The sequence below is a fragment of the Rhinopithecus bieti genome, unplaced genomic scaffold (assembly GCF_001698545.2).
Source record: "Rhinopithecus bieti isolate Rb0 unplaced genomic scaffold, ASM169854v2 scaffold_77291, whole genome shotgun sequence".
In the NCBI taxonomy this organism is placed as follows: Eukaryota; Metazoa; Chordata; class Mammalia; order Primates; family Cercopithecidae; genus Rhinopithecus; species Rhinopithecus bieti.
In genome coordinates, this window is record NW_016829743.1 from 189,839 (window position 1) to 216,048 (window position 26,210).

General features: G+C 43.6%; 1 protein-coding gene across 2 annotated transcripts; it reads left to right on the forward strand.

Moving 5' to 3' along the window:
* The first annotated feature begins 9,127 nt into the window (after positions 1-9,127).
* Positions 9,128-24,989, forward strand: CD48 (CD48 molecule). 2 transcript variants are annotated; one of them, XM_017864881.1, is made up of 4 exons: positions 9,139-9,313; positions 18,612-18,914; positions 22,292-22,549; positions 24,598-24,989. In XM_017864881.1, the coding sequence occupies exons 1-4, from the start codon at positions 9,232-9,234 to the stop codon at positions 24,675-24,677; spliced, it is 723 nt and encodes a 240-aa protein (XP_017720370.1). In that variant the 5' UTR covers positions 9,139-9,231; the 3' UTR covers positions 24,678-24,989. The 2 variants fall into 2 exon arrangements, with proteins under 2 accessions (XP_017720368.1, XP_017720370.1); XM_017864879.1 differs by lacking the exon at positions 24,598-24,989 and having other exon boundaries at positions 9,128-9,313; positions 22,292-23,329.
* The last annotated feature ends 1,221 nt before the right edge of the window (positions 24,990-26,210 follow it).

The window sequence follows — 26,210 nt, forward strand, 5'->3', positions numbered from 1 at the left end:
CAAGAACAGATGGGCAATGTAAGTAGAGACAGGGAAACTGCAGGAAAGAATAAAAATGAAATGCTAGAAATCAAAAGCACTGTAACAGAAATATAGAATACCTTTTATGGGCTCATCAGTAGACTAAATACAGTCAATGAAATAGTCAGTAAGCTTAAAAACAGGTCAACAAAAAAATGATATAAACTGAAACAGAGATAAAAGAATGAAAAAAAAGAACAGAATATGCAAGAACTGTGAGACAATTTCAAAAAGTATATATATATATAATTATATATACACAATTTTTTTTGAGACAGGGTCTTGCTCTGTCACCCAGGCTGGAGTGCAGTGGCATGATCACGGTTCAAGGCAGCCTTGACCTCCCAGGCTCAGGTGATCCTCCCACCTTAGCCTCGTGGATAGCTGGGACTACAGGTGTGTGCCACTATGCCGGGCTAAGTTTTGTATTTTTTGTAGAGATGAGGGTTTCCCCATGTTGGTCAGGCTGGTTTCAGACTCCTGGGCTCAAGTGATCCACTCACCTCGGCCTCCCAAAGCGCTGAGATTAAAGGCGTGAGCAACCGTGCCTGGCCACTATTATATTTTCATTACTATTTAACCAACTTTGGACATCTTGAATAAAATACTTCTTCCAATTTTCTGTGAAATATTTACATTGATGTTAAAGCCTTCCTGAGAATGCATGTAACTTTCATAATTTAATACTTGAGACTTCACGTACACCAGTCACAGACCTGACAAACTGTTATTTTCCTTCTTGGCTGGTGGGCTTGCTGCATCATAGCCACAGTCTATACTCCTGTTGGCAGCAGTGCACACTGAAACCTTGAGCTTGCTGCCTGAAGTTGGAGCACATTTCTTTCCTCTGGGGGCTTTGGTTCACCTCCTACTCACTCACAGGGCTAAACTTGAGTGTCATATGCTGTCTAGCTCAGCAGGCTATGAGTCTACTGTGCTTTTCTCAAGTTTCCCCAGTTTCTACAAGTCACTTCTGAGTGGGCAGAAGGTGTAGAACCATTTTAGATCTCACATCTCTATTGTGCATTCTGGTTTCCACGCTCCTTCACTCACACTCTCTGGTTTCCACCAATCACTCAGCCTGACCTTTGGGAAGGGAGCTCTAGGAAGGGAGGTTACTCCTTGCTTGTATCAAGGACAGTGGCTGGTGCGACACGCTGACCCCAAGCACCTAAAGATCTATCTCAAGTATGGTGGAGGGCCTTGGGTTGAAACCATAGAACACTGTTTTTAGAAACTCATGCAAGATGGTCTGAAGTAGGATACAGCTGCTGCAAGAACTAAGATATAAGGCATGATGTTAGACCAACACAAAAGGGAGATGATACGTTTACTGGATCATGTAAGGAATTTACCTCCTGAAAATATAACAGCATAATCAGAGTTACAAAAACAGTGGAGGGTAACCAAGAGAACAGTGTAATAACTGAATGCAATTTAATCTCTTACAGTACATTGCCACCACCACAGAAAAGTAGAGTTTTAACTTCTTTGTTATGAATCACCACCTCTGATGATCGAGTGTGCCTGCAATTCTGTAAGATCCAAAAGGGGAGGAGGCGATGGTGCCTCTTTCTGTACTCCCTTAACCTCTAGAAAGAATCTTCAAAGTTTAGTCAAATGTGAAATTAGCGGGTATTCCTCAAGAAATCTCTCACTTCTAACATTAATTTGCTAGTTCAGAGATGATATTGTTTGAATGTATGTCCCCTCCAAATGAAATGTGACCCTAGTGTTGGAGATGGGAACTAATGGGAGGTGTTTGGGTCATGGGGTTGGATCCCTCGGGAATGATTTGGTGTCCTCCCTGCAGCAATTAGTTCACACAATAGCTAGTTGTTTAAAGAGCCTGGAACCTCCTCCCCTCTCTCTCTTGCTCTTTCTCTTGCATGTGGCATGCCTGTTCCTCCTTCACCTTCTACCATGATTGGAAGGTTCCTGAGGCTCTCACCAGAAGCAGATGCATTTGACCATTCATCATTTCTTCCACAGAACTTTATGTTATCTGGCTCTCCATGGCACCACTTCTGTTGTCTTTCTCCACTGATTCTATTTCCCATGTTCATTATTATTACCTCATCAGCCTGGCCTTCACTGTTCATAGTTCTGTCAGCATTTTGGTCATAATCACTTAACAAGTCTCTAAGAAGTTCCAAACTTTCCCTCATCTTCTAGTCTTCTTCTGAGCCCTCCAAACTCTTCCCACCCCTGCCCATTACCAGGTTCCAAAGCCACTTCCACATTTCAGCAATTGCTTTATAGCAATGCCCAACTCCTCCTCAGTTCTATTTTTTTTTGTATTAGTTCAGTTAGCATTGCTGTGAAGTAATACCTGACACTGGTAGAGTCACTGGCTGCTTATGTCTTCAGCCTGTAAAAGCTGCAGGCACTCAACACCCTTAATATCTTAATTCCTTAAATTCTTTAATTTCCTTTAAAATGCTCTAATTTCCTTCCTTCCTTCCTTCCTTCCTTCCTTCCTTCCTTCCTTCCTTCCCTCCTTCCCTCCTTCCCTCCTTCCCTCCTTTCTTTCTTTCTTTCTTTCTTTCTTTCTTTCTTTCTTTCTTTCTTTCTTTCTCTCTCTCTCTCTCTCTCTCTCTCTCTCTCTCTCTCTCTTTCTCTCTTTCTCTCTTTCTTTCTTTCGAGACTTGCTCTGTCTGGAGCACACTGGCACGATCTCGGCTCACTGCAACCTCGGTCTCCCAGTGATTCTCCTGCCTCAACCTCCTGAGTAGCTGGGACTACAGGCACGCGCCAGCACCCCCAGCTAATTTTTGCATTTTTAGAGACCAGGTTTCACCACGTTGGCCAGGATGGTCTTGATCTCTTGACCTTGTGATCCACCCACCTTGGCCTCCCAAAGTGCTGGGACTACGGGTGTAAGCCACTGCGCCTGGCCAAAATGGTCTAATTTTCTTTCCTCTTTTCTAGTAAATCTTTGTCAGTCTCATTTACATATGCCTCATCCTTTGCCATCCCTTAAATGTTGGTATTACCAGGGGATTCCATCCCCAACCTCCTTTCACTTTACATATTCTTTCTGAGTCAGAATTTGTGGCCATAATTACTTGTGTGCTGGCACACAGCACAGATCTCTCCCCTGAGCCCCAGATACATATATTCATCTACCTCTTAGACATTTTAATCTTAATATATTCAAAACTGAACTTATCATCTCTCATGTCCCAACTTGTCCCTTATCCTATCCACTGATGTGACCACCCAGGTCAGGAACCAGACTCTTCCTCTTCCCTCTTCCTTTACCCTCATATGCAACCAGGTATCAAGTTCTGCTCATTCTGATCCCTGCCCTTCACACCACCACCTCTGCTTCAGCCAAGTTGAGCAATAATGAAGGCCAACGTTTTCATTATTGTTTAGCTGGATCCCTCCAATAGCCTTAAAATGCCCCCCCTTGCTTGTGGTCTCATTCTCCTGTTTACCAGAATATTCTTTTTAACTTGTGAACCACAGTATATCACTAACCTGCTCAAAATCCTTTAATTACCTCCCTTCACGAGTCTTCAAGATAAAATTTAAACCCTTCATCATGTACACTAAAACATTAGTGATCTGGACCAGTCTGGAAACTGGATCTGCTTTCCATATCCAGTCTTTATTTCAGCCACACTAATATCCTCATTTTCCTGAACTGGCCAAGTTCTTTGGGTAGTAAAGGTATAAAAATAAACCCTTTGGCTGGGCGCAGTGGCTCACGCCTGTAATCCCAGAACTTTGGGAGGCCAAGGCAGGAGAATCGCTTGAACCCAGGAGGCGGAGACTGCAGTGAGCCGAGATTGCCCCACTGTACTCCAGCCTGGCAACAGAGCGAGACCCCGTCTCAAAACAAACAAACAAACAAAACCCCTATTGTTATTTGATCTTTTCGTGTATAAGAAAAGATTGTACTCATGTTCATTACAGCAACCTCCTCTGATCATACACAGTTTGTATTAGGCACCCTTTCTATGTGACACCACAGTTTCCCATTTTGCAACTTCTCAGTGTTTTCTTCTCTGTTTTCTCCATGAGACTGTGAGCTGCTTAAAAGCAATATTATGACTTTAATTTCTACATCTCCAGATGCAGCTCAAGAAATATCCAACAGGGAGAAAGGAAGAGAAGTGGGGATCAGAGAAAAGGAGGTGAGAAATGGAGAATCTGGCTTCTGCCTCCACTAAAATGTCTCTCATCATGGCCAAGGTGGCTCATGACCACACAATTGCTAAACAAAATGGAAGTACTTTTTGTTAATCTGGATATAGTCTTGAAATTTTTGTCCTCACATTTTGAGACCACCTTCTCCTTGCTATCTGACTGATCCTCCTTATTTTCCTCTTCAGGATCCCTTTTTTCTATTGTCTCTTAAATGTTAAATTTACCCTAGGACTATCGTCCAGAGTCCGCCCGTTCTTTTAGTCTCCCTGGGGAATGGCCTCCAAGCTGGCGCCTACTCAGGCAGTGTTGTACTGCCCCCTACTGGTGTAACTGAAAAGCAGGTCAGTCGCACGCTACATGTAGAGTCCAATTTACAAGCGCTAGGCCTGGCACAAGAAAAGTGAATGTATTTCCAAAACTAGTTTGGGAGGAGGGCAGGAAGTGTCCTCCTTTAAATGTGCCACTTCGCCTTTGGAGCAAAAAGTGAACACTTTTATAAGGTAAAAGAGAAGTGAGCAAGGCAGGGAGGTCTCCCTGCTACTGGGCAGTTAAACACTGAGCAGTTGAGTTGGTGCCCTACCTATTCTCCATTGTCTGCATGCTTTATTCCTCTTGGTTGCAGGACAAGAACCCAGGACCTGCTGAACTTCAGGTGTCAGGAACAAGCTGTAACATACCCCTATTTGCTGAGCTGTGGGCAGTGGGACCAAATGAGAGCTGTGACACACCCCCATTCACTGAACTGCAGGCAGCAGGACTGAATAAGAGCTGTGACATGTCGCCATTTGCTGAGCTGCAGGCAGTGGGACTGAACGAGAGCTGTGACATGCCCTCATTTGCTGAGTTGCAGGTGGCAGGAACGAGAGACATTTCTTGGGGTCTCAGACCTTGGGACTCCCCAGGCAAAGCTGTAACACCCCTTGGGGCTCCGCAGTTGTTGGCATCTCCGAGTTTCTTAGTGCCACTGTGTTCCTCTCATTTAGACACTGATGCCTGAGGTGGAAGCAGGTCACAGCAGCACGCCCGGTCCTGCCACTGGCTGAGTGTGGATCCCATGGCTCAGGAGTTCAAGACAAGCCTGAGCAATACGGTGAGACCTCATCTCTACAAAAAAATAAAAAAAAAATAGCCAAGTGTAGTGGTCACTGTACTCCAGACTGGGTGACAGAGTGGGAGCCTGTGCTCCCCTCCCCCCTAAAAAGAGAATGTCACATTAATTTACAATGTCTCTTTTAAAAATTTAACACAATGTTATCTTTTTCTTGCTGAAGGAGCAGGGTTATGTCCTAAGGTTACATCAATTCACTGGGAAAAATGTAACATCCAGTTCCAAAGTGTAACCAATTTGACCAAGAGGAATTTGATTCGGGTGCTGTTTCACATTTTGCTTTGCAGGGTTCTTTCTTTTCACTTTTATGTTTTTTTCTTTTATTTTTAGTTGACATATAATAATTGTACATATTTATGGGATACAGAGTAATGTTTTGATACTTGTATACAACGTGTGATGATCAAATCAAAGTAACTGGGATATCCATCACCTCAAACATTGATCATTTCTTTGTGTTGGGAACATTCGAAATCCTCTCTCGTAGCTTTTTGAAGAGATACATAAAATAATTCTTAACTATATTCACCCTATAGTGCTACAGAACGCTGGAACTTATTCCTCTTCTCTAGCTGTAACTTTGTATCCATTAACCAACTTCTCCCCATCCTCCACACCCCTCTACCCTTCCTGTTGTGGGAAGTCAGGGACCCCGAATGGAGGGACTGGCTGAAGCCGTGGCAGAAGAACATAGATTGTGACTTCATGGACATTTATTAGTTCCCCAAAATTAATTCTTTTATAATTTCTTACACCTGGCTTTAGTGCAATCTCTGAACATAAATTGTGAAGATTTCATGGACACTTATCACTTCCCCAATCAATATCCTTGTGATTTCCTATGCCTGTCTTTACTTTAATCTCTTAATCCCGTCATCTTCTTTGTAAGCTGAGGAGGATATATGTCACCTCAGGACCCTGTGATGATTGCATTAACCGCACAAATTGTTTGTAGAGCATGTGTGTTTGAACAATATGAAATCTGGGCATCTTGAAAAAAGAACAGGATAACAGCAATGTTCAGGGAACAAGAGAGATAAGACTTCTGGCCACTGGTGAGTCGGACGGAATAGAGCCATATTTTCTTCTTTCAAAGGCAAATAGGAGAAATATTGCTGAAGTCTTTTCTGAGCAAGGAATATCCCTGAGAAAGAGAACACGCCCTGAGGGTAGGTCTATAGATGGCCCCGTTAAGGCGGCCACCTTTTACGGTAGAAGCCAAAGGGGTGAAATAAGCCCCGGTCTCCCATAGTGCCCCAGGCTTAGTAGGAAGNGGAGGGACTGGCTGAAGCCGTGGCAGAAGAACATAGATTGTGACTTCATGGACATTTATTAGTTCCCCAAAATTAATTCTTTTATAATTTCTTACACCTGGCTTTAGTGCAATCTCTGAACATAAATTGTGAAGATTTCATGGACACTTATCACTTCCCCAATCAATATCCTTGTGATTTCCTATGCCTGTCTTTACTTTAATCTCTTAATCCCGTCATCTTCTTTGTAAGCTGAGGAGGATATATGTCACCTCAGGACCCTGTGATGATTGCATTAACCGCACAAATTGTTTGTAGAGCATGTGTGTTTGAACAATATGAAATCTGGGCATCTTGAAAAAAGAACAGGATAACAGCAATGTTCAGGGAACAAGAGAGATAAGACTTCTGGCCACTGGTGAGTCGGACGGAATAGAGCCATATTTTCTTCTTTCAAAGGCAAATAGGAGAAATATTGCTGAAGTCTTTTCTGAGCAAGGAATATCCCTGAGAAAGAGAACACGCCCTGAGGGTAGGTCTATAGATGGCCCCGTTAAGGCGGCCACCTTTTACGGTAGAAGCCAAAGGGGTGAAATAAGCCCCGGTCTCCCATAGTGCCCCCAGGCTTAGTAGGAAGAGGAAATTCCCACCTAATAAATTTTGGTCAGACAGGTTGTCTGCTCTCAAACCCTGTTTCCTGATAAGATGTTATCAATGACAATGCATGCCAGAAACTTCATTAGCAATTTTAATTTCACCCCATCCGGTGGTCCTGTGATCTCTCCCTGCCTCCATTTGCTTTGTGATATTTTATTACCTTGTGAAGTATGTGATCTCTGTGACCCACACCCTATTCGAGCCCTCCCTCCCCTTTTGAAAACCGCTAATAAAAACTTGCTGGTTTTATGGCTCGGGGAACATCATGGAACCTGCCAACATGTGATGTCTCCCCCGGACACCCAGTTTAAAATTTCTCTCTCATGTACTCTTTCCCTTTATTTCTCAAACCAGCCGAGATGCTTAGGGAAATAGAAAAGAACCCGTGTTAAATATCGGGGTGGGGTTTTCCCCCAGTACTTTCCCAGCCTCTGATAACCACAATTTTACTCTCTACTTCTATGAGCTCTTTTTTTAAGCTTCCATATATGATTGGGAACAGGTGGTATTTATCTTTATGTGCCTGACTTATTTCACTTAACATAATGTCCTTCCAGTGTGAGGATTGAGGAGAGCAGACATTTTATTGTTCATCTCCATGTTGAGCATCAGAAATGTTCCCAATTAAAAAATGATTACAAATATGTTATATCAGGAACTGTGGCTTGCCTATGGGTCCTGGGTGGGCAAATAACTAATTTAGATTCAGTAGGAATAGGCTTGAAATTTCCTAGACCAAGATATGATTTGGCTATGTCCCCATCCAAATCTCATCTTGAATTGTAGTTCCCATAATCCCCACATGTCTTGGGAGTGACCCAGTGGGAAGTAAGCTAATCACAGGAGCAGTTACCATCGCGAGGTTCTCGTGATAGTGAGTTCTCACTAGATCTGATGGCTCTACAAGGAAGGGGCTTTCCCCATTGTTGCTCAGTTCTTCTCTTTCCTGCTACCATATGAAGAAGGACGTATTGGCTTCCTCTTGCACCATGATTGTAGGTTTCCTGAGGCTTCCCAAGCTATGCTGAACTATAAGTCAATTTAACCTCTTTCCTGGCCAGGCACAGGCTCATGCCTATAATCCCAGCACTTTGGGAGGCTGAAGCACCTGGATCACTTGAGTTCAAGACCAGCTGGGCCAACATGGTGAAACCCTACTAAAAATACAAAAATTAGCTGGGCATGGTGGTGCTTGCCTGTAATCCCAGCTGTGTAGGAGGCTGAGGCAGGAGAGTTGCTTGAACCCAGCAGGTGGAGGTTGCAGTAAGCCGAGATTGCACTGCTGCACGCCAGTCTGGGCTACAGAGTGAGGCTGTGTCTCAAAAAAACAAGACAAAACAAACAAAACAAAACCCCTCTCTTTCCTTTATAAATTACCCAGTCTGGAATATGTCTTTATTAGCAGTGTGAAAACAGACTAATACAGACCACAGGGGTGGGAAATCCATTCTTTTGGGCCAAGTAATCTTACTTTTCTTCTAATGTTCAGTGGATAGGCTGATGTCAAGCTTCAAATAGTGAATTATCATAAAGGAAGAAGAGTGGAGGGTGGTGCTGGGGGTAAGAGGTGCAGCACTAAGGCTATGTGGGTCTGATTTCCCAGACTACCTACTCTGAGTGACATTTACCCAGGCTTGACTGGGCACCTCCTATGTCTTAGCCCCTGAATTAATCAGAGTGATTCCTTCCTGGGAACAAAAAGCAGATATTCTCTATCAGGGTCTCTTAATCTCTTCTGAGTACTGCCCCCACTGAGAGTCCAGTAGAAACTATGAATCTTCTCCCTACAAAAAAGCACTCATGTACTTTCAAACAAAATTGTTCTCAGTTTCCATGATGCTCTTAGATAAAAAAATTTACAAGGCCTCCTGTTTCTGGTTTCCGGGGCCCCACACAAGTGTGCTGGGTGGAGAGAAAAGCTCAGTGGTTTTTTTTTCTCTAACCCTGTTTGGTAAGTTCCCTTTTTAGCCCTGGCCTCTTTCTAGCCAGGCTCTCAACTGTCTCCTGCATTGCTGGGAAGTTCTGGAAGGAAGCATGGGCTCCAGAGGTTGGAATTGGTGTCTGGCTCTGGAATTGCTACTGCTGCCTCTGTCACTCCTGGCGATCAGCATTCAAGGTACTTTCTACCATCTGTCTGCCTGTGATTGTACACTGAAGGCATGATCAGTTGGGAAGGGGAGATGGGATGTAGTTCAACCCTAGAAGCCAGATCTGGTATCTGGAAAGCAGGTATTTCCATTCCAATACCATGGCCATGGCATGGTTGAGGAACCTTTCTTAGCACTGAAGGATTGAGCTTCATCTCCTTTCCCAAGAGGATGTGACCAAAACAGGACCCTGGGGAGAAGGAGAAGTAGGCTCCTCATATTTTGTCCCTTGGTTGGTGGTCCATGAAGTTGTGGAAAAGTGTTTTTTCATTTTGAATAAGAAGAAGCTCTACACTGACAGCTGCCGCATTTTATGCTCTGATACATTGTACTTCATTAGGCATTCTTTGAGACCTCTGTATATGTGAGGTGTTGTGTCCTGAGCCAAGGTAAATGATATTGTCATTGACCCAAAGAAAAGATAGATCAGAATTGTAGGAAGAAAAGCTTGGAAAGGATTGCTGTCTGGGGTCTCTGAATGAGGGTCTGAGAAGAGGCTGGAAGTGTGTCAGCAACAAGGGATCCTTAACACATCTGATTACTAAGAGTTAAGGTCCATTCCTCTGCCACAGCCTGTTCGGTCCCCGTCATGTGCCCAAGGGCTGAGCTAACTTTCCTTCTCCTGTTAGAGCTACCTCACCTTCTTTCTTCATCCAGTACCTGTCTTCTTATGCCAGCTGAGAAACAGTAGTGAAGCCTTTGACTTTCTTGCTATTCCCCCAAGTAAATACTCAAGTCTTTTTAATTTAAAGGGCTTTAATGCTCACCACTCCGAGTAAAACAGTAAAAAAGGAACAAACATGCGGTAGTTACACCGTGGCATAAAATGATGATAGTTTGTAACTTTTAGGGAGGTGAGGCAGAATGTGTGGAGGATAGGTCTCTCACATGCTCTGCCTCTCAGGTAGAATCCTTTGGTTCATGACTGTGTGAGTCTACAGCTGTATGGGTTCTGTGGACCTGACTCAATGCATAGGACATTGGTATGGCCTTGGGAGTGGGGACGGATGTGAAGTATTCATCTAACTATTGGGAAAAACAGGGTTGCCAACGAGAACTGGAATATTTCAGGACTTTCTCTTGGCATACTGAAAACATCCTGACAGTTGGTGGTTCTCTGACTTCTTTTCTAGGCTTCATCTTGGTCATGTATTCTTCTTTGAAACACGCAGACCACACCTGATTATGTTATCCTTTGAATGGATAATATTGGTTTTGATGAGGTTAGGTTATCTATTTCTATAACCTAGGTTAGTAAAATACAAATTAAGCACTTACTGGGTGTCAGACATTGTGCTAGGCATTTTGTATACTTTTTCATTTAACTTTCATTAGAAAATAGTGAGGTGGCTATTATTATCTACATTTTTCAGATGAGAATACTGTCTTTCAGAGAGATTGAGAAATCCTCCTAAGGGCACACAGGTCTAACTTCCAAACCATTTTATTACGATTATGCCTTTCCTAGACTAAGGCCAGAGAATCTTGATGAAGGTCAATGTGCCTAAATCCCTTAATTTTACTGTTTGCCTTAAAAGAGGTGTTTTCTCTTACCTCTGGTTTATGTACATGCCTTCTTTCCACCTAGATTTCCCTCCCTCCTCCCCTCTCCCTGCCTCTCTTTTAGGCATCTGTTTTCATGTGACTCCTTCCTGGACTGGCTGCTTGTGACTATGTTCTGAAGGCATGGTCAGATTGGAACCTGAGGCTCCAGATTATGGTTTGTGAATTGCTTGATTGATCATATGTTTCCTTGAACTTTATGAAGACAGAAACCACGTGCAGTGTTGTGCTGCTGCACTTAGCACAGGCCTGGAGTGTGGCATGTGCTTGATAAATAATTGTTACACAAATGCATGAACAACTTCAAAAAGCTTCCTTTTGGATGACACATCCATATCTTCCTGAAAGTGCAAGTAGTTTTCTCCTCTGCAGTAAGGGATGCTTCTGTGGAAAAGTTTGAGAAGCACTTTTAGCTCTCTTCTTCCTTCTCTCCTCAGACTTGGGTTTCTCAGCTCTTCAGTTTCAAGGCAATGATTCAGGGCATGCTCCACAACTAGCCAACTCCCCATCTGTCCACAACACTTATCAGGGTGAAGTAGAAAGAGTATTGTACTAGAAATGAGATGACCTGTGTTCTATCTGGTTCCATGCTGCGGGATTTTCAACAAATCATTAAAGCTTCCTGAGGCTCAGCTTCCTCAGCTCTATAATGGGTATAATAATCTGTTCCTCTTTTCTTCAAGGGATTGCTATTAAGATCAAATCAAATAAAAAATGTGCAATTGCTTTGCATTTGTGACACACACACAATCTGATACAGATGAAAGCCTGGAAAGAGCATCAGTAAATTCCTACGCCCCAAGTACTCACCTGAGCCCAAGACCAGAACTTCTATCTCTTAAACATCTTCTCTAGACTTTCCAGACACATGTCTAAAACTTAACTCATCATCTCTATTCCTGCTATGTGTTGCTATTTAACAAGCTGCCACAATACTGTGGCTTAAAATAATAGCAATGATTTACTTTGCCCACAGATCTGGGGGAAGACTGTTCATCCTGTCTCATTTGGTGCTTTTCATGTGCTTGCAATCACATTATGGTGTGGCCTAGAGTCATGCAAGGCTCTTCACTCACAGGGCTACTGCCTGAACTGAGGGAGGCTCAAAGAGCTGGGTGGCTGGTACCACCCAGCGGAAGCCTCCCAGAGTCGGTGTCCCAAGAGAAACAGGCAAATGCTGCATGGTCTTTTCTAAGCTAGCTTTGCAGTTCACACTTCCGGTGTATTCCATTCACTGAAGCCATCACCAAGCCTACTCAAGTTCAAGGGGAACGGGCACAAAGTCCATCACTTGATGAAAGGACTGTCAAAAAATTTACAGACTTTAAAAAAAAAAAAAAAAACTTCTACAATCCTTCTTCCCCCAAAACCTACTGCTCCTCCACTCTTCCCCACCTCTATAAATGACATCTCCACTTGTCCGGTTGCTCAGGCCAGAATTCCAGAAATCATCCTTGATTCTTTTTTTTCCCTTGCTTCTCATGCCCAATGAGTAAGTCCTGTTAATTCTACTTTCAAAAATATCTCTCAAATATGTACCATTCCATCCACCCCCATGCTATCTATCTTAGATCGAGCCACCATTTTCTCTTATCACCAATTTCCACAATGATGCACTATCCTAACTTCTCTATTTACTGCACTCTCTCTACTCTCTCTAGATAACCTGTTCTCCACCCCACTATTGGTATACATTTTCTAAAATGGTTCTCTGTTTACTTCACTCTTCTGCTTAAAATCTTCAGTAGCCACTGTGGGAAATGAGAAAGCAGAAGCTGTGAGCATAAAGTTCACATTTCATAATAAGCTCACTTCCTGCCCTCCTTAGTCTATGTTTTGCCAGTGAGCTACTTCCTGTTCCATAAATGAATCTCATTTTGGTGTTTCTGAGCTTTTGATTCTTTTCCCGTTTTGTTGGACTATTCACTACCGCCAGTCCTCATCTTTCCCTGGTTTCATCCCACTTAGACTAATTCCTTTTACAGAAGCCATTCTCAACCCCCAAATTCAAGTGATGTGCTCCCTTTTATATGCTTTCTAAGCATTCCATATTTTCCTTTTCCTAACACTTATCATCAGTAGTGAAAGCATCTGATTAATTGTGTGGATTCACTGGAATGAAGCTCAGGGAAGGAGCTGCATCTATCTATTTTATGCATACAGAGTCAAGCACATAGTAACTGCTTACTGCGTAGTTATTAGATGAGTGAATACATGAGGAAGTTCATGTATGCATGTATGCATGGAGGGATGGCTGGATGGAGGGAGGAAAGAAGCAAAGGAAAGAGGGAAGGAATAAATGTCATTGTTTCAGTCAAGCTGGGATCTCAGAGTAGCTCTTACTGGCCCTGATAAATTCTTTCTCACATTTCCCAGTGGCTATTTCAAACTTTCACCCTATCCTCAAGGCCCCTTACCTCAGTCCTCTGCCCTCTCAGCAAGGTATGTGCCTCCTTCTTTGCAGAAGAAATGGAAACTAGAGACCATTAGGCAGGAGGCCCTTCAACTTCCTGCCCACTATCTTCAAACTAGAAACTTTTCTCCACCACCAGCTGTCTTTCCTCCTCCTCTTTTCCTTCAGAGGATGAAGTATCCCTCGTCCCAGCCAAGACCTGTGCCATCAACTCTGCTCTGAGCCCCCCTAGCCCAGGCTCATCAGTCACCTCCCTTCTCTTCATGTCTTTCCTCCACTGAATCCTTTCCTTGGCTTACCTTAGCTTAAGTCTTTCCCTCTTTGAATAACACTAAGAACAAAAACAAAATACTCTCTACTTTTTCATGACCCTTTACATAATGCCTTACCATTCTTTTTCCCATTCAAATTGCAATGTCTGAAGAGAAAAGTCTATTTTTATTGTTTCTCCTTCCTCACCTTCAAATTGCATTGCAATGTTGCCCACTGAGCTCATTATAGTTCCCATCTCAAAACATAGTAGGCTACTTAGCTTCTCACCAAGACACAAACCTAGGGTCTTGGTAGCTATTGCAAAATTACTTCCTAAAAAGGTTTGTACAGGCTTGTTAAATATTTAATCTTATGAGAGAGCTCCAGGTAACTCTGTCTCCACATCTTTAACACGCATCTTCTTTTCTTCCTTAAGAATTTTACTAGAAGCCGTGTGTTTTGTTTTTATTATTTTTATTTTTCTCAATATACAAGAAAACCAAAGAAGTCAACCATGTGTCTTGTTTCTTTTTTGGAGTAGCCAGAACTTACTCTTTAAAACCTTTCTCTTTCCTGGGGAGACTCTTTGGTATGGGATTATGACTTCCTTTGATCTGAATTTTTTCCCTTTACAATTCTGTTTTTCTACAGACAAGAAACATGGGTGGGCACAGGCAGGATCTGGTTCTATTTGTTCTTTTTTTTAAAAGCGAAAGTGAGTCTATTAAGAAAGTAAAGGAATAAGATCCAACTTTGTTACTTTATCCCAACCATCCAGACATATCACCAAATACTTCCTGTTAGAATTAAATCAAAATAGTGGTTTTTTAAAAGGTTGCTTTACCTACTTCCTAAAAGATGGAATTGTTAAGAAGGCAAATCCAGATTTTATCAGCAGTTAATCACTTCTTTATTTCTCAGTAAGAAGTTACAGCCAACCATCAGGACAGCCTTTTTGGAATTGTTACACATGGGTGGTTAAGGAGGGAGGGAGGAAAGATACAATATTGTATGCGTACCTGTCATCAGCACTCATAATATACTGAAATGGGTTGGGCATGGTGGCTCATGCCTGTAATCCCAGCACTTTGAGAGGCTGAGGCTGAGGTCAGGAGTTTGAGACTAGCCTGACCAACATGATGAAACCCCGTATCTACTAAATACAAATAATTAGCCAGTCGTGGTGGTGGTGTATGCCTGTAATCCTAGCTACTTGGGAGGCTGAGGCAGGAGAATTGCTTGAACCTGGGGGACAGAGGTTGCAGTGAGCCAAGATTGCACCACTGCACTCCAGCATGGGTGACAAGAGCGAAACTCCATCAAAAAATTATATATATAAATGATCTGTCTGGTGTTACTACCTGCCTCTGTCATCAGACAGTGGATTGTGTTATCTTCCTGAGTGTATGAGACGTGCTGGGGAGTCTGCCAAGGATGACCTAGCTCAGTACTTCTCAACCAGGGTGAACATGGAAGAATTCTGTCCCTCAAGGGACATTTGGCAATATATAGATACATTTTTGGCTGTCACAACTGGACAAGTGTTACTGGCACCTAGTGGGCAGATACCAGGGATGCTGGCAAATATCTTACAATGCACAGAACAGCTCCCTACGAAAACGAATTATACGGCCCAAAATGTCAATAATGTCAAGACTGAAAAACATTGATCTAGACTGCCTATTATGACCACTTCTGTTAATTCATGTGGAAACAAGTAACAGAAGGAGAACAAGTCAGGAATATGTCTAGTGATTTTAAAATCCTGGAAAGAATGTCCTCCTAGGCTGTATGCTCCAAGAAGCCAGATACTCTATCCACCTTGCTGACAGCAGAGTCTAGCACAGTGCCAAGCATGTTGTGGTTGTGCGATGACTGTTGCTGGCTTGAACTGATTTTGTCAGAGGGATTATAGGACATGGGCTGGACCAATCAGAAGCACTGTAGAAATGAATGCCTAGGTATTTCTGAGTACAAACAAGGACAGGGTAAGCACTCAATAAACATTTGTTGAATAGATAGATGAATGGTTGGAAAGCTGAATGAACAGGAACTTGAAAGTCTTGGGGACACAGATAAAAATCTTTTAGTGGTTGAGAATGTTTTGGAAATGATGGATAGGTGGAAAGTGAACAGCTAGTATACATTATGTTGAAGAGTACAATTGAGTTTTTGTGTGGCAGCATATGACACCAGAGTGATATAGGACATATTTCCTCTTCTCCTACCTTTAGTTTTTTTATACTGCTCTTTTTTAGGCTTTGTATACATATTCTAAGTTCTCTCTCCGCAAAAAAAGCCAACAGACCTCACTTCATCTTGTACCTTGTCCTTATCATCTTTTCTTTCTCCTTAACCAAACCAGGTTTTTAAAAATACCCCAAGGCTTATACAATTTGGAGTATTCTCAAGAAAAGAAAAGAAAAGAAAAGAACAAAACCAAATACAAATAGGAACAAAAATAAATTCAATTAGAACAACAACAACAAAAAAAGAAATCCCAGGGAATTAGTACAAGTTTAAAAAATACAAATACTACTCAGATCATGACAGCAGAAAATATAGCACCATATTTTTAGTTAATGAAATGCCTTCATGTTTCCATAATACTTTGCTACTGAATAGCTGTGGCTGTTGTTCACTTCCAACCTGCTTTCTCCTCTGCATCCCACCTGCAGCCCAATTGCAACGTGTCCACGGCCATTGCCGGTGAGTCAGTGCAGAGGGCAGCAGGAATATTCCTGGATGCAATTGCTTCACTGAAGTGGCTAGCAGGAACTTCCAAGAGTTTGCAACCCTCATACATGTATCCCACTAATCCCAACTAAGTAATTCCCATTTCTACTTCCCCTTAGCCAGATCTCAAAATGCCCGTAACTGAGATGCCAACCAACAAAAGCAGAAATGTGATGAAGGGGATGTTGTAGTAGACAGAGGCTGTGGTGTGATTATTTGTGTTTAAGATATGTTTTGTAAAATGGATTCCATGAACACACTGCTAGGGCTCCTCCAGGGCCGTCCACGAAGCCTGAAGCTTCAGCTTCATCACTTTCACAGGAAATCTGCCTCTGATCCAAACCTTGTGAAATGATAGTTTAAACAGTCTCCACTTGCTTACCTTCCAATAACTTGCTAATAAATATATTGTAAATGCACACACAAGACATGAGCCGTTTTTACAGGAACACTTTTTTTTTTTTTTAACAGGACCAAACATTATTAAAGCTAAAATGTCACCATCTGCTCTCCCCAATCCCACTCCCTCTCTGACTGTGTCTCTCAACATCCAATCCCCTTGCTCACTCCACACTACCCACTCACCGCCTCCTTGTTGTCGTTGACGTATGGCAGGCAAACCCCTGCCCCAGGGCCTTTGCTCTGGCTCTTTCCTCTATCTGGGTCCCTTTTACCCCATATATCCTCTTGGCCACCTCTCTCCTCCAAGTCTTTGCTCAGATGTGACCTACTTATCACCTTATAAATGAAGTTCACCCTTTTACCCCTACCAGTACTTGTGACTCCCCTTACCCTATTCTAGGTTTTCTCCTCTGTCATGGCAATGATCACCTCCTTACATACTATATAGTGTGTTGGGTTAGTGTGTTCATTGCTTACGTCTTTTCACCCCACTCTAATGCAAGCTCTGTTAAGGTAGGGATCTTTGCTGCTTAGTTCACTGATATATCCCAAGTGTCTCAAATCGTGCCTGACAGATAGTTCTCAACAAATATTAGCTTTTAATCATCCTTTGGCTTACCTTAGTGGTCATCTCCCCCGAAGAGATTTTTCTTAGTATTTTCTCAATTTTCTATCCCTACCCTCTGGATAGGAATACATTCCCATAGCCCACTGTGTTTATTGTCAGGACTCAGAAAACAATGCCCCAAAATCATGGCCTCAGAAGCAGCCTCAGAAGTGAAAGTTTTTCTCTGACCTTCTCCTGCCCTCCTGTCTATCAGTCCCATTCTCCCCTAGGCTAGCCATAGACACTGGAATCCCTCTTTCCCAAGGCGGGCCATAGAAGCCAAAACCCCTTTTCCCCAAAGCCAGCTATAAAACCTAAATATACCACCCTAACTTTCCTTGAGCCTTTCTATGTAAAAAAAAAAAAAAAAAAAAAAAAATTATCTGACCTATCTTGTTTAATTGTGAATCATAAGACCCCCATTCTAGAGAGGGCCTGCCCCACACGCAGGAGGAAGGGAGGAATCCGGCACAGAGAGGCCAAGCAGAATCTAGACAGACAGGCCTTGCTGGGTTTCCCCCAAACAGTCTATTGGCATTCGATCATACCCTTTTTGTCCAATCATATTTCTCCATGACTGTCCATTCTTTGTTGAGCCTAAGCATAAAAATGAACAATTTGCCCTAGACTGCTTAGTTTTCATTGGAAGTCCATTCATTCCACAGGCTCTGCTTACACGTTAATCTGTATGCCTTTCCTCCTTAATCTGCCTCTTGTCAGTGATTTTTGGCAAACTTTCAGAAGGGGGAGGGGAAGCTTTCCCTTGGTCCCCACATTACCTTTATTGCAGTCACCAAGATAATATATTAGGATTATTGGTTTGTGTGTCTGTCCTCCCACATTGGTGTATTAAATATTTTAAATAGAATAATGTACTTTTTATGTCTATGCCTCTAGGGACTAACAAAATGCTTACTGAGCTAGGAATAGACAGGAAACACAAGACCAGAGAGGAGATATGACTTGTCATCAGTTTACTTGAAATCCTACTGGTATGAGAGTAAGGGAGAGAGCCAGGCCCAACCTCAGTTGGCCTTACTCAATTCTTTTATTTTCTGGGGACAGTACTAGATGAATTATAAGCAACACCCCCTTCCCCCATGCCCACTTTTCAAGCTCCAACTTTTCTTGAGTTCCTGAGCAGGAGACCTGGACTTCCAGTGAAAACCATACTCGCTTCTCCTAAGCAGAAATCCCTTCCTTCTCGCCTGTTCCACCAGCCCAGGCTATACCCTAGGCCTCTCAGCAACATTGCCTTCTCTGTGTCAGGTCTCACTCTGACTCTCATTGGCAGGTTACTTGGTACATATGACCGTGGTCTCCAGCAGCAATGTTACTCTGAACATCTCTGAGAGCCTGCCTGAGAACTACAAACAACTAACCTGGTTTTATACTTTCAACCAGAAGATTGTAGAATGGGATTCCGGAAAATCTAAGTACTTTGAATCCAAATTTAAAGGCAGGGTCAGACTTGATCCTCAAAGTGGTGCACTGTACATCTCTAAGGTCCAGAAAGAGGACAACAGCACCTACATCATGAGGGTGTTGAAAAAGAATGGGAATGAGCAAGAATGGAAGATCAAGCTGCAGGTGCTTGGTGAGTCAGGGGAGCCAAAGGGCAAATCTCCACTCCAGTGGCCCTGGATGGACCACTGTGGCTTCCTGGAAGGCATGGGGCACTCTCGGGGAGGAGGAGAGGAAAACCTCAGGACAGGTTTGATTCGTTTTTCCTTGATCCAATTCTGTTTGGGAGTGAGCCTAGGTCAACAGACCCCTAAATTAACAATCTTAGGACATTTAACACCTCTTCTGAAATTAGTGAGTCTAAGCTTTGAAGAGAAGGAAAACTAGAGATGTTTCCTATTTCCTTCATTTTGTCCTGTGGTCATCCTAAATCAGCTCAGCTCATCTTAATTATATCTCTGAAATTAGGCTTCACTGGACTTAAGATAAAAGAGAATGTATTAATATAAAGAATGGGGCAGGAGTTATTAGGAGAATTTTTCAACTTTCATAATGGGTGGGACAAAAAAACTTCCACTCATAGCTCCAGTCTAACCAGTTTATATTGAATAGGGACTAGGACATTATACTTGGAGCCAGACAGACTTGGGTTCAAAACTCTGGTCAGTTGCTGACTAGCTGTGCAACCTTGAAAAAAGATCTTCACATCTCTGTGCCCATATTAGGTAAGACTCTTTTGATAGCAAGTAACAGAAACTAATCCAATGTACCTTTACCAAAAAAGAAGAATTTAGTTTAAGAAACTGGGGCTATTTAAAGCAATTAAAAGAGCTAGGAAGGGCTGAAGGGGAGAAGATTGAAAACCAGGGTCAAGCTAGAACCCCTAGCTTCAGGAATCTGTGGACTGTGCCTATGGATTTGGATTCCTGCCATTTTACACATGTTATCTCTCAAAGCTTAGACTTTTGCTCCTCTGAGTTTCAATTCTCAGGGCAATTTAAAGACAGAGAAACTGATAGTCCCAATTTAGTTCAAGTATGCGTACCTGATCTAAACAATTATGGTGAAAGGGTCAGATTATAAGGCAGAAACATGGATATGGGGAGAGCTCCAGCGGTTCGGGTATGCAATTCTTGTAGAAGAGTGGGGCTAAGTGTCCAAGAGTGGTGCTCCCTTGAGAGCCTTGGGTTCTTCATCATATTATGAGAATAATTCTACTTACCTTTTAGGATGTTATTAGTATCAAAGTAGATAAGGAAAGTGAAAACATTTTTTAAAATGTCAAAACGTGCAAATGAAGAGTGTTGTATACATTCAAGTTCCACCAGCCAGACAGTCCCTGATCCAAGCAGTCAGATTCCCTTTTCACTCTTCTTCCATGTCATATGGGCTGAAAATTCAGAAAGTCCTGGGAACAAAAATATTCAAGGTCTCTTACAGTGGTTTTCTGGTTAACACGCTCTACAAGATATTTTTTTTTTTAAAGCCCTAATGTGTATCATTTACCAACTTTGTAATTTCTGTGGTTTAAATACCACTACCACAGTTGATTTCAATAAACTAATGGTTTCACAAAAAGCTTGCAACATTTCTGAGTACTTAAAAATCCACAAACTGTCTTGGGCTTCAGCACACCCTGCCTGAGGGTAAGATTTCCAGGATGTGGTTAGCAGAAAAAAAATGGTCCTCTGGTCCAGACCAAGCATTTCTGACAGCTCGTAGTGAGCATCTTGGAGCTGGACAACCCAAGCTGGCTCAATTAATTCCATCAGCAAAGTGTCCAGTGGTATGCTGATCACCATGGGAAATGCAGAAGTAGTGTAAGATATGAGGCCAGAACACAGGAAATGATGAAAACCAGGATAAAAATTGCTCAATTAAAGCATGTAGGGGAAGTCCAGTCAACTTTTATCTCCTCTGTAGTCTGAGCAATCTCTTAGCAATCTGAGATCGGCTTCACAGAGGAGACAAAACCAGAGTTCTAGAGACCAGATTGGTAGAGCTTCTAGAGCCTCTCCACACATACAACCAAGAGACAAGCTCTGATCTGGTCAATATTTTAATCGTATGGGGTTTGAGCTGCATTGATTCTGCAGATGTTTTGCCCTTGACCAGAATGAAAAGATCTCAGAGGACTGCAGGTAAACCAGCCTTAGCCAAGGAAAGACCAGATGCAGGGACTATCTCTCATTCTCTCTGGCAGCAGTACAACAATAATAATGGTAAAATGGCCTCTAGAATGTATGTAATACTTACATTCTGCAAAACGCAATTATCCATGACAGGTGACATTTTATCTTTACTAGCATTGTGTGATGAGGTAGAGTCAGTTCACAGATGACAGCAAGGGGGTTAACTACCTTGCCTAATGTCACTCCACTAGAGTCAAGTCCAGGACCCAGACTGGTCTCACTCCAAAACCAGTGTTTCTGTGCCTGCTTGCCTCCCTTCCTTTCCTTTCCCTTCCCTTCCCTTCCTTCCTTTTTCTCTTTCTCTTTCTTCCTTTCTTTCTTCTATTTTTTTTTTTTTGAAGGTCTTCTTCACCTTTTTGAAGGTCTGCTGGAATGCAGGGGTACAATCATAGTTTATTGCAGCCTCAAACTCCTGGGCTACAGCAATCCTCCTACCTCAGCCTCCTGAGTATCAGGGACTACAAGTGCACACCACCACACCTGGCTACTTTTATTTTCTATTTTTTTTTGTGAAAACTGAGTCTCCCTATGTTGCCCAGGCTGGTCTCTAACTCCTGGCTGCAAGCAATCCTCCTGCCTCAGCCTCCCAAAGTGCTGGGATTACAGGTGTCAGCCACTGCACCTGGCTGTGTTTTATCCTTTCTATCTCATAACTACTTCATTCATTCTTTCACGAGATACTTATAGAATACCTGCCGTGTGGCAGGGATTGTGCCAGACATGGAGATATCAAAGCTAGCAGACCAATCTGTTTGTCACAATTGACGTGGCTGGAAGTTACATGAAGTTCTTCTCTGTAGCTCTGCCGGAGTCTAGAAGGTTGGCACCTGCACTGGATGGTTGTGTAAAGGACTTTGCCACGCACAGGCAGGTACCTCTTACCTTAGGACTCTTGCCGAATCTGAACCCGATAATTCTTGAGAGACAGACCAGTCAAGGTGCCTGCCATGAACCATTGCTAGAGAAGTGTCCCTGAGCATCACAGACAGTTGGTATACTAAGTTTGATCCCAGCAATTCTCTGGGCTATTCGTTCAGGCTCACACATGATCATAGCCCCATTTTGTTCCCAAAGCATATAATGGACTCTGGCGCCCCCTCCAGGACCCAGCTTAGCTTCACTGCCTAGGAGCAGCGCTTGCAGTCTGTGAGGCCTCAGGAGGTCAAGGCTGCTCACTGGCTCCCTCTGTAGAACTTCTTCTTCATGACTCTGCCTCCTGGGGCACTCAGGCACCTTCCCTGGGTCGCTTCGTTCTTTGTTAGCTAAACCTTCACAGCATGAATGCCTCACTGTCTCATAACATCCTCCTCACTTTCAGACCCTGTACCCAAGCCTGTCATCAAAATTGAGAAGAGAGAAGATGTGGATGACAACTGTTATCTGAAACTGTCATGTGTGATACCTGGCGAGTCTGTAAACTACACCTGGTATGGGGAACTCCCGAAGGAGATCCAGAACAGTGTGCTTGAAACCACCCTTAAGCCACACAAACACTCCAAGTGTTATACTTGCCAAGTCAGCAATTCCGTGAGCAGCGAGAATGGCACGGTCTGCTTCAGTCCACCCTGTACCGTGGGTAAGAAGGATCCCTGGGAGCTGAGGGGGGCACAGGATAACTGGAGTTCTGTTGAACGAAGAAAGGCTGGGGGTTCTATGCAGCCTTCTTGCACGGTGTTGTGGTCAATCCCTAAGGTGTCTGGGAGAGCTGGGAGATGTGGGTTCTGCCGCCAGCTCTACCACCAACTCCCAGCCAGCTCACCTCACCTTCATGGGTCTCAGTGTTCTCACCTGCAAAGGACGTTTGATAGAGATCTCTGATGCTCCTCTTCTCTGTCCCGGTATAACAAAGCATAGTCCTGACACCTGAGGCCAGGGTCATCGTAGAGCAGTCTGAAACATCAGGGTGAGCAGGGAGAAAGAAGGGCAAGTGGGCAAGCAGCTGTCTAGAGGAGCTTCATTCGACAGCCAAAGTCAGCCAAGGAAAGAGGGACCGAGGTCGTTAGACAGCCAAAGTCAGCTAAGGAAAGAGGGACTGAGGAAATGGGCCTGAGAGAGGCCATCGAGGAGGCGTGAGAGCCTGAGCTTCAGGCGAAGCTTCTCCTCCTCAGGCTGATGTTCCTAGGCGAAGTTAGGAAGCCAAATTCTCCTGTCTCCTGGGAGGATCCACTCATTGGAGTGTCACACCTGCTGCAGATCAGGCCTACACTGGTGCCAGCATGGGACAGCTAAGGCTGTGGGTTTTAGAGTCAGTCACAGCTGAGATCACTTCTAGGACTGTCACTTACTAGCTAAACAAGTTTCTTAGCTTCCCCAAGTCATGTTCTTCCTAAATAAAGGACAAAATAACAGTTCTTATCTCGTGCTAAGGATTCAATGAGACAAGACATGGAACCTGCCTATCACAGTGCTTGACAAGTCCTTAATAAGCAGGGACTAAATGAGATGCAGTCTCTTAGAGTTTTGGGGACCCCTTAATAAACTTGGATCAGTATCTCCAGCACTCTGGGCCCCCTACCCTCCACAATCCCGAAGTCAGATTCCTGAGCCCTGGCGTACACATTCTTCTAGAATAACTCAGACCTGAGGTGCTCACCTTCACCTGTGACCCCTGTCATGCCCAGTCAGCAGGGATTCTGGCCTCTGAGAAAGTTGCTGTTTCATGGTCTTCCTGGGCTCTCTCTATGCTCCTCATCTGCACTGATTTCTTTATCTCTACTCTCACATGTGGACTACGGAGCCTGCATGCTCTTCCTTATTCTTCCTAACTCACTGGAGTTAGGAACAGCCTCTCCTGATATGCCCTGTTCTTCTGCCACCATAGAGCCACTGTGACAGCTTGGTGTTTGACCATGAGAACACAATTTAGCTGGTGGTTCCAACACCACCTTCATATCAATATCACATCCTGAGATCCAGAAAAAGGCAGAAGCACATTCCCTGTCCTCTATAAAATGGGTGTGACTGTTCATCCGAAGAGCAGATAAAAGCAATAATAAATCCATTTTCTTTTTGAAAGGGTAAAACCCATCTGTCAGTTTTTAGTTATCCTAGAAAGCGCCCTCAAACTCCCTTCCCTATTGTATCACTCATTCCTTTTTTGTTTTGATTTTCTCCAGCTCAGCCCTGCCCCACCCCAGCATCTAAGTTTTCCTTCCATCCTCTTTCTTTTTCTTTCCTTTTCTGTCTTCCTTTCCCTTCCCTTCTTCTTTCTAGCTAGTGCAGATACTTAGTGGGGTGGAGAAACAAGGAAAGGAAGTGATCCTTTTCTCTCTAAAGTCAGTTGTGCATTGTATTATGTGGTCATCTGTCTGTACCTGAAGACCTACCCTACCTCGTTGATGTCCAGAGTAGGGCAGTGATGCTTTCCCAGGCCACAGATATGTCAAGGTAACCTTTGAGCACAGGACCCAGCTAAGCCAGTGATATTTAAGGAATTTCTGCACTTTTTATACTTTATGTTTGGGGAGATTGAGGAAGAGAATGTCCCAGGGAAATAGGATGGGATTCAGGGAAGAAATTCATTCTGCTGTTCTGTGAGCTCCCACACCAGTGTCCAGTAACCCCGCCCCTTCTCAATACATTAGTCAAGATACCTAAGTGTATAGGATTTTCTTGCTCTTTCAGCCCGGTCCTTTGGAGTAGAATGGATTGCAAGTTGGTTAGTGGTCACAGTGCCCACCATTCTTGGCCTGTTACTTATCTGAGATGAGCTCTTTTAACTCAAGTGAAACTTCGAGGCCAGAGGATCTTGCCCGTTGGTAACCTTGCTCCTCACGTGGACAGAAACTGTATAAGATGAGTGGAAGCATGCTGCTGAATTATCAACGAGGATTTTCAAGTTAACTTTTAAAAACTGGCTATTATTTAATTTTGTATCTCTTTGTGGTTTTCTAGTAAACTTATAGAGACATAGAGATACACACACGTTTTTCCCACCAAAAATTGTGACAACACCGTGAATGTTTTATTATTTTTTTTAAAAAATAAACATTTGATATAATTGTCAACTAACTGAATTCCTGAAGTTGTCCCAAATCTGTCAGACAGTGCCTGCTCCATCAGCCGGGAGAAACTGGAATCTGGAAACATAGAGGGGAGAGTCTGGGGCCACTGGCTCCTGTGTGTCAACACAGCTGAGGAGCCAATTTGTTCTACCTCTGACCCTTATTCCAACATCGATGCCAAGCCTCCTGGGGTTCCAGCTCCCCTGCCAAGCCTTTGCCTCCTTTCCAATGGCTTGCCTTGCTCTAGCCCCTCTGAGGACCACTCTCCTTAAGTCTGCTGCAAACATAGGTTCAGGCTTGCTCCCTCAGAAGGAAGGATGCAGTTCTACCTCATAAGAAGCCTTCCTGCCCCACAGGCCTTGTGTAGAGAGCTGAGGTCTCTCTCCTCTTTTCCATTGACGCTGTGTGGGCAACTTTTCAACTCTCAGTTGCTTCATGGGATCCCAGAAAACCATCAGATCGACACAATGGTCTCACCAGAGTTGTCTGCTATATGCAGGTAGGAGTCCCCAGGCCCACCAATGACATAACACCTGGGATTTTTGCTTAATGTCCCCTCCTCTAAGTCCTCTCATGTGCCTGGAGCTGAGAGAGTCACTACAGAATGCACTTCCCCTTCAGAAAAAACTGCCCGCCACAGACTGCTTGCCTTTAAAACCAGACCAGCCTCTCTAACCTCACTTGTGGCTCTTCCCTCCTCACCCCATCTCCTTGGTGATAGAGACGGTGCTGTGTGTGTTTGCCACACCTTCTCATTTTCCCCTGGGTGAGTGAAAAAACTCCTTTTCCCAACTACTTTTGTGTTTAGCTGGAGCCATGTCATGAAATCTGCCCAAAAGAAAGTGGGTGGAATGGATATGGCAGGAGTGAAGACTTCAGACAGTGGGGCTACATGATGCAAGGAACTGCATCGGAGCCATTGTTTGGAAGGCAGCTGCCTGCCCTGCATTGCACAAGCATGATAAGAAAGGTAGGCTTTTGTCTTTTCCACAAGTCAACGTGGGCTCCCGAAGAAACCCACCACCCCAAGACCAGCCTGTAGTCCCATCCAAAATAACTTCTGAGCAGCCTGCATCCCCATCCAAACTCACTTCTGAGCAGCCTACATCCCCATCGGAACTCACTTCTGAGCAGCCTGCATCCCATCCAAACTAAGCCCTGAGCAACCTGCCTCCTCATACGAACTCACCCCCAAACAGCGTGCATCCCATCCGAACTCACCCCTGAGCAGCC

Bases quoted from the DNA above. Each gene is read 5' to 3' on its own strand.
- CD48 (XM_017864879.1), top strand. From the start codon at position 9,232: ATGGGCTCCAGAGGTTGGAATTGGTGTCTGGCTCTGGAATTGCTACTG. The intron at 9,314-18,611 runs GTACTTTCTACC...TCTCATTGGCAG, and splicing joins CCTGGCGATCAGCATTCAAG to GTTACTTGGTACATATGACC. The intron at 18,915-22,291 runs GTGAGTCAGGGG...CCTCACTTTCAG, and splicing joins GATCAAGCTGCAGGTGCTTG to ACCCTGTACCCAAGCCTGTC.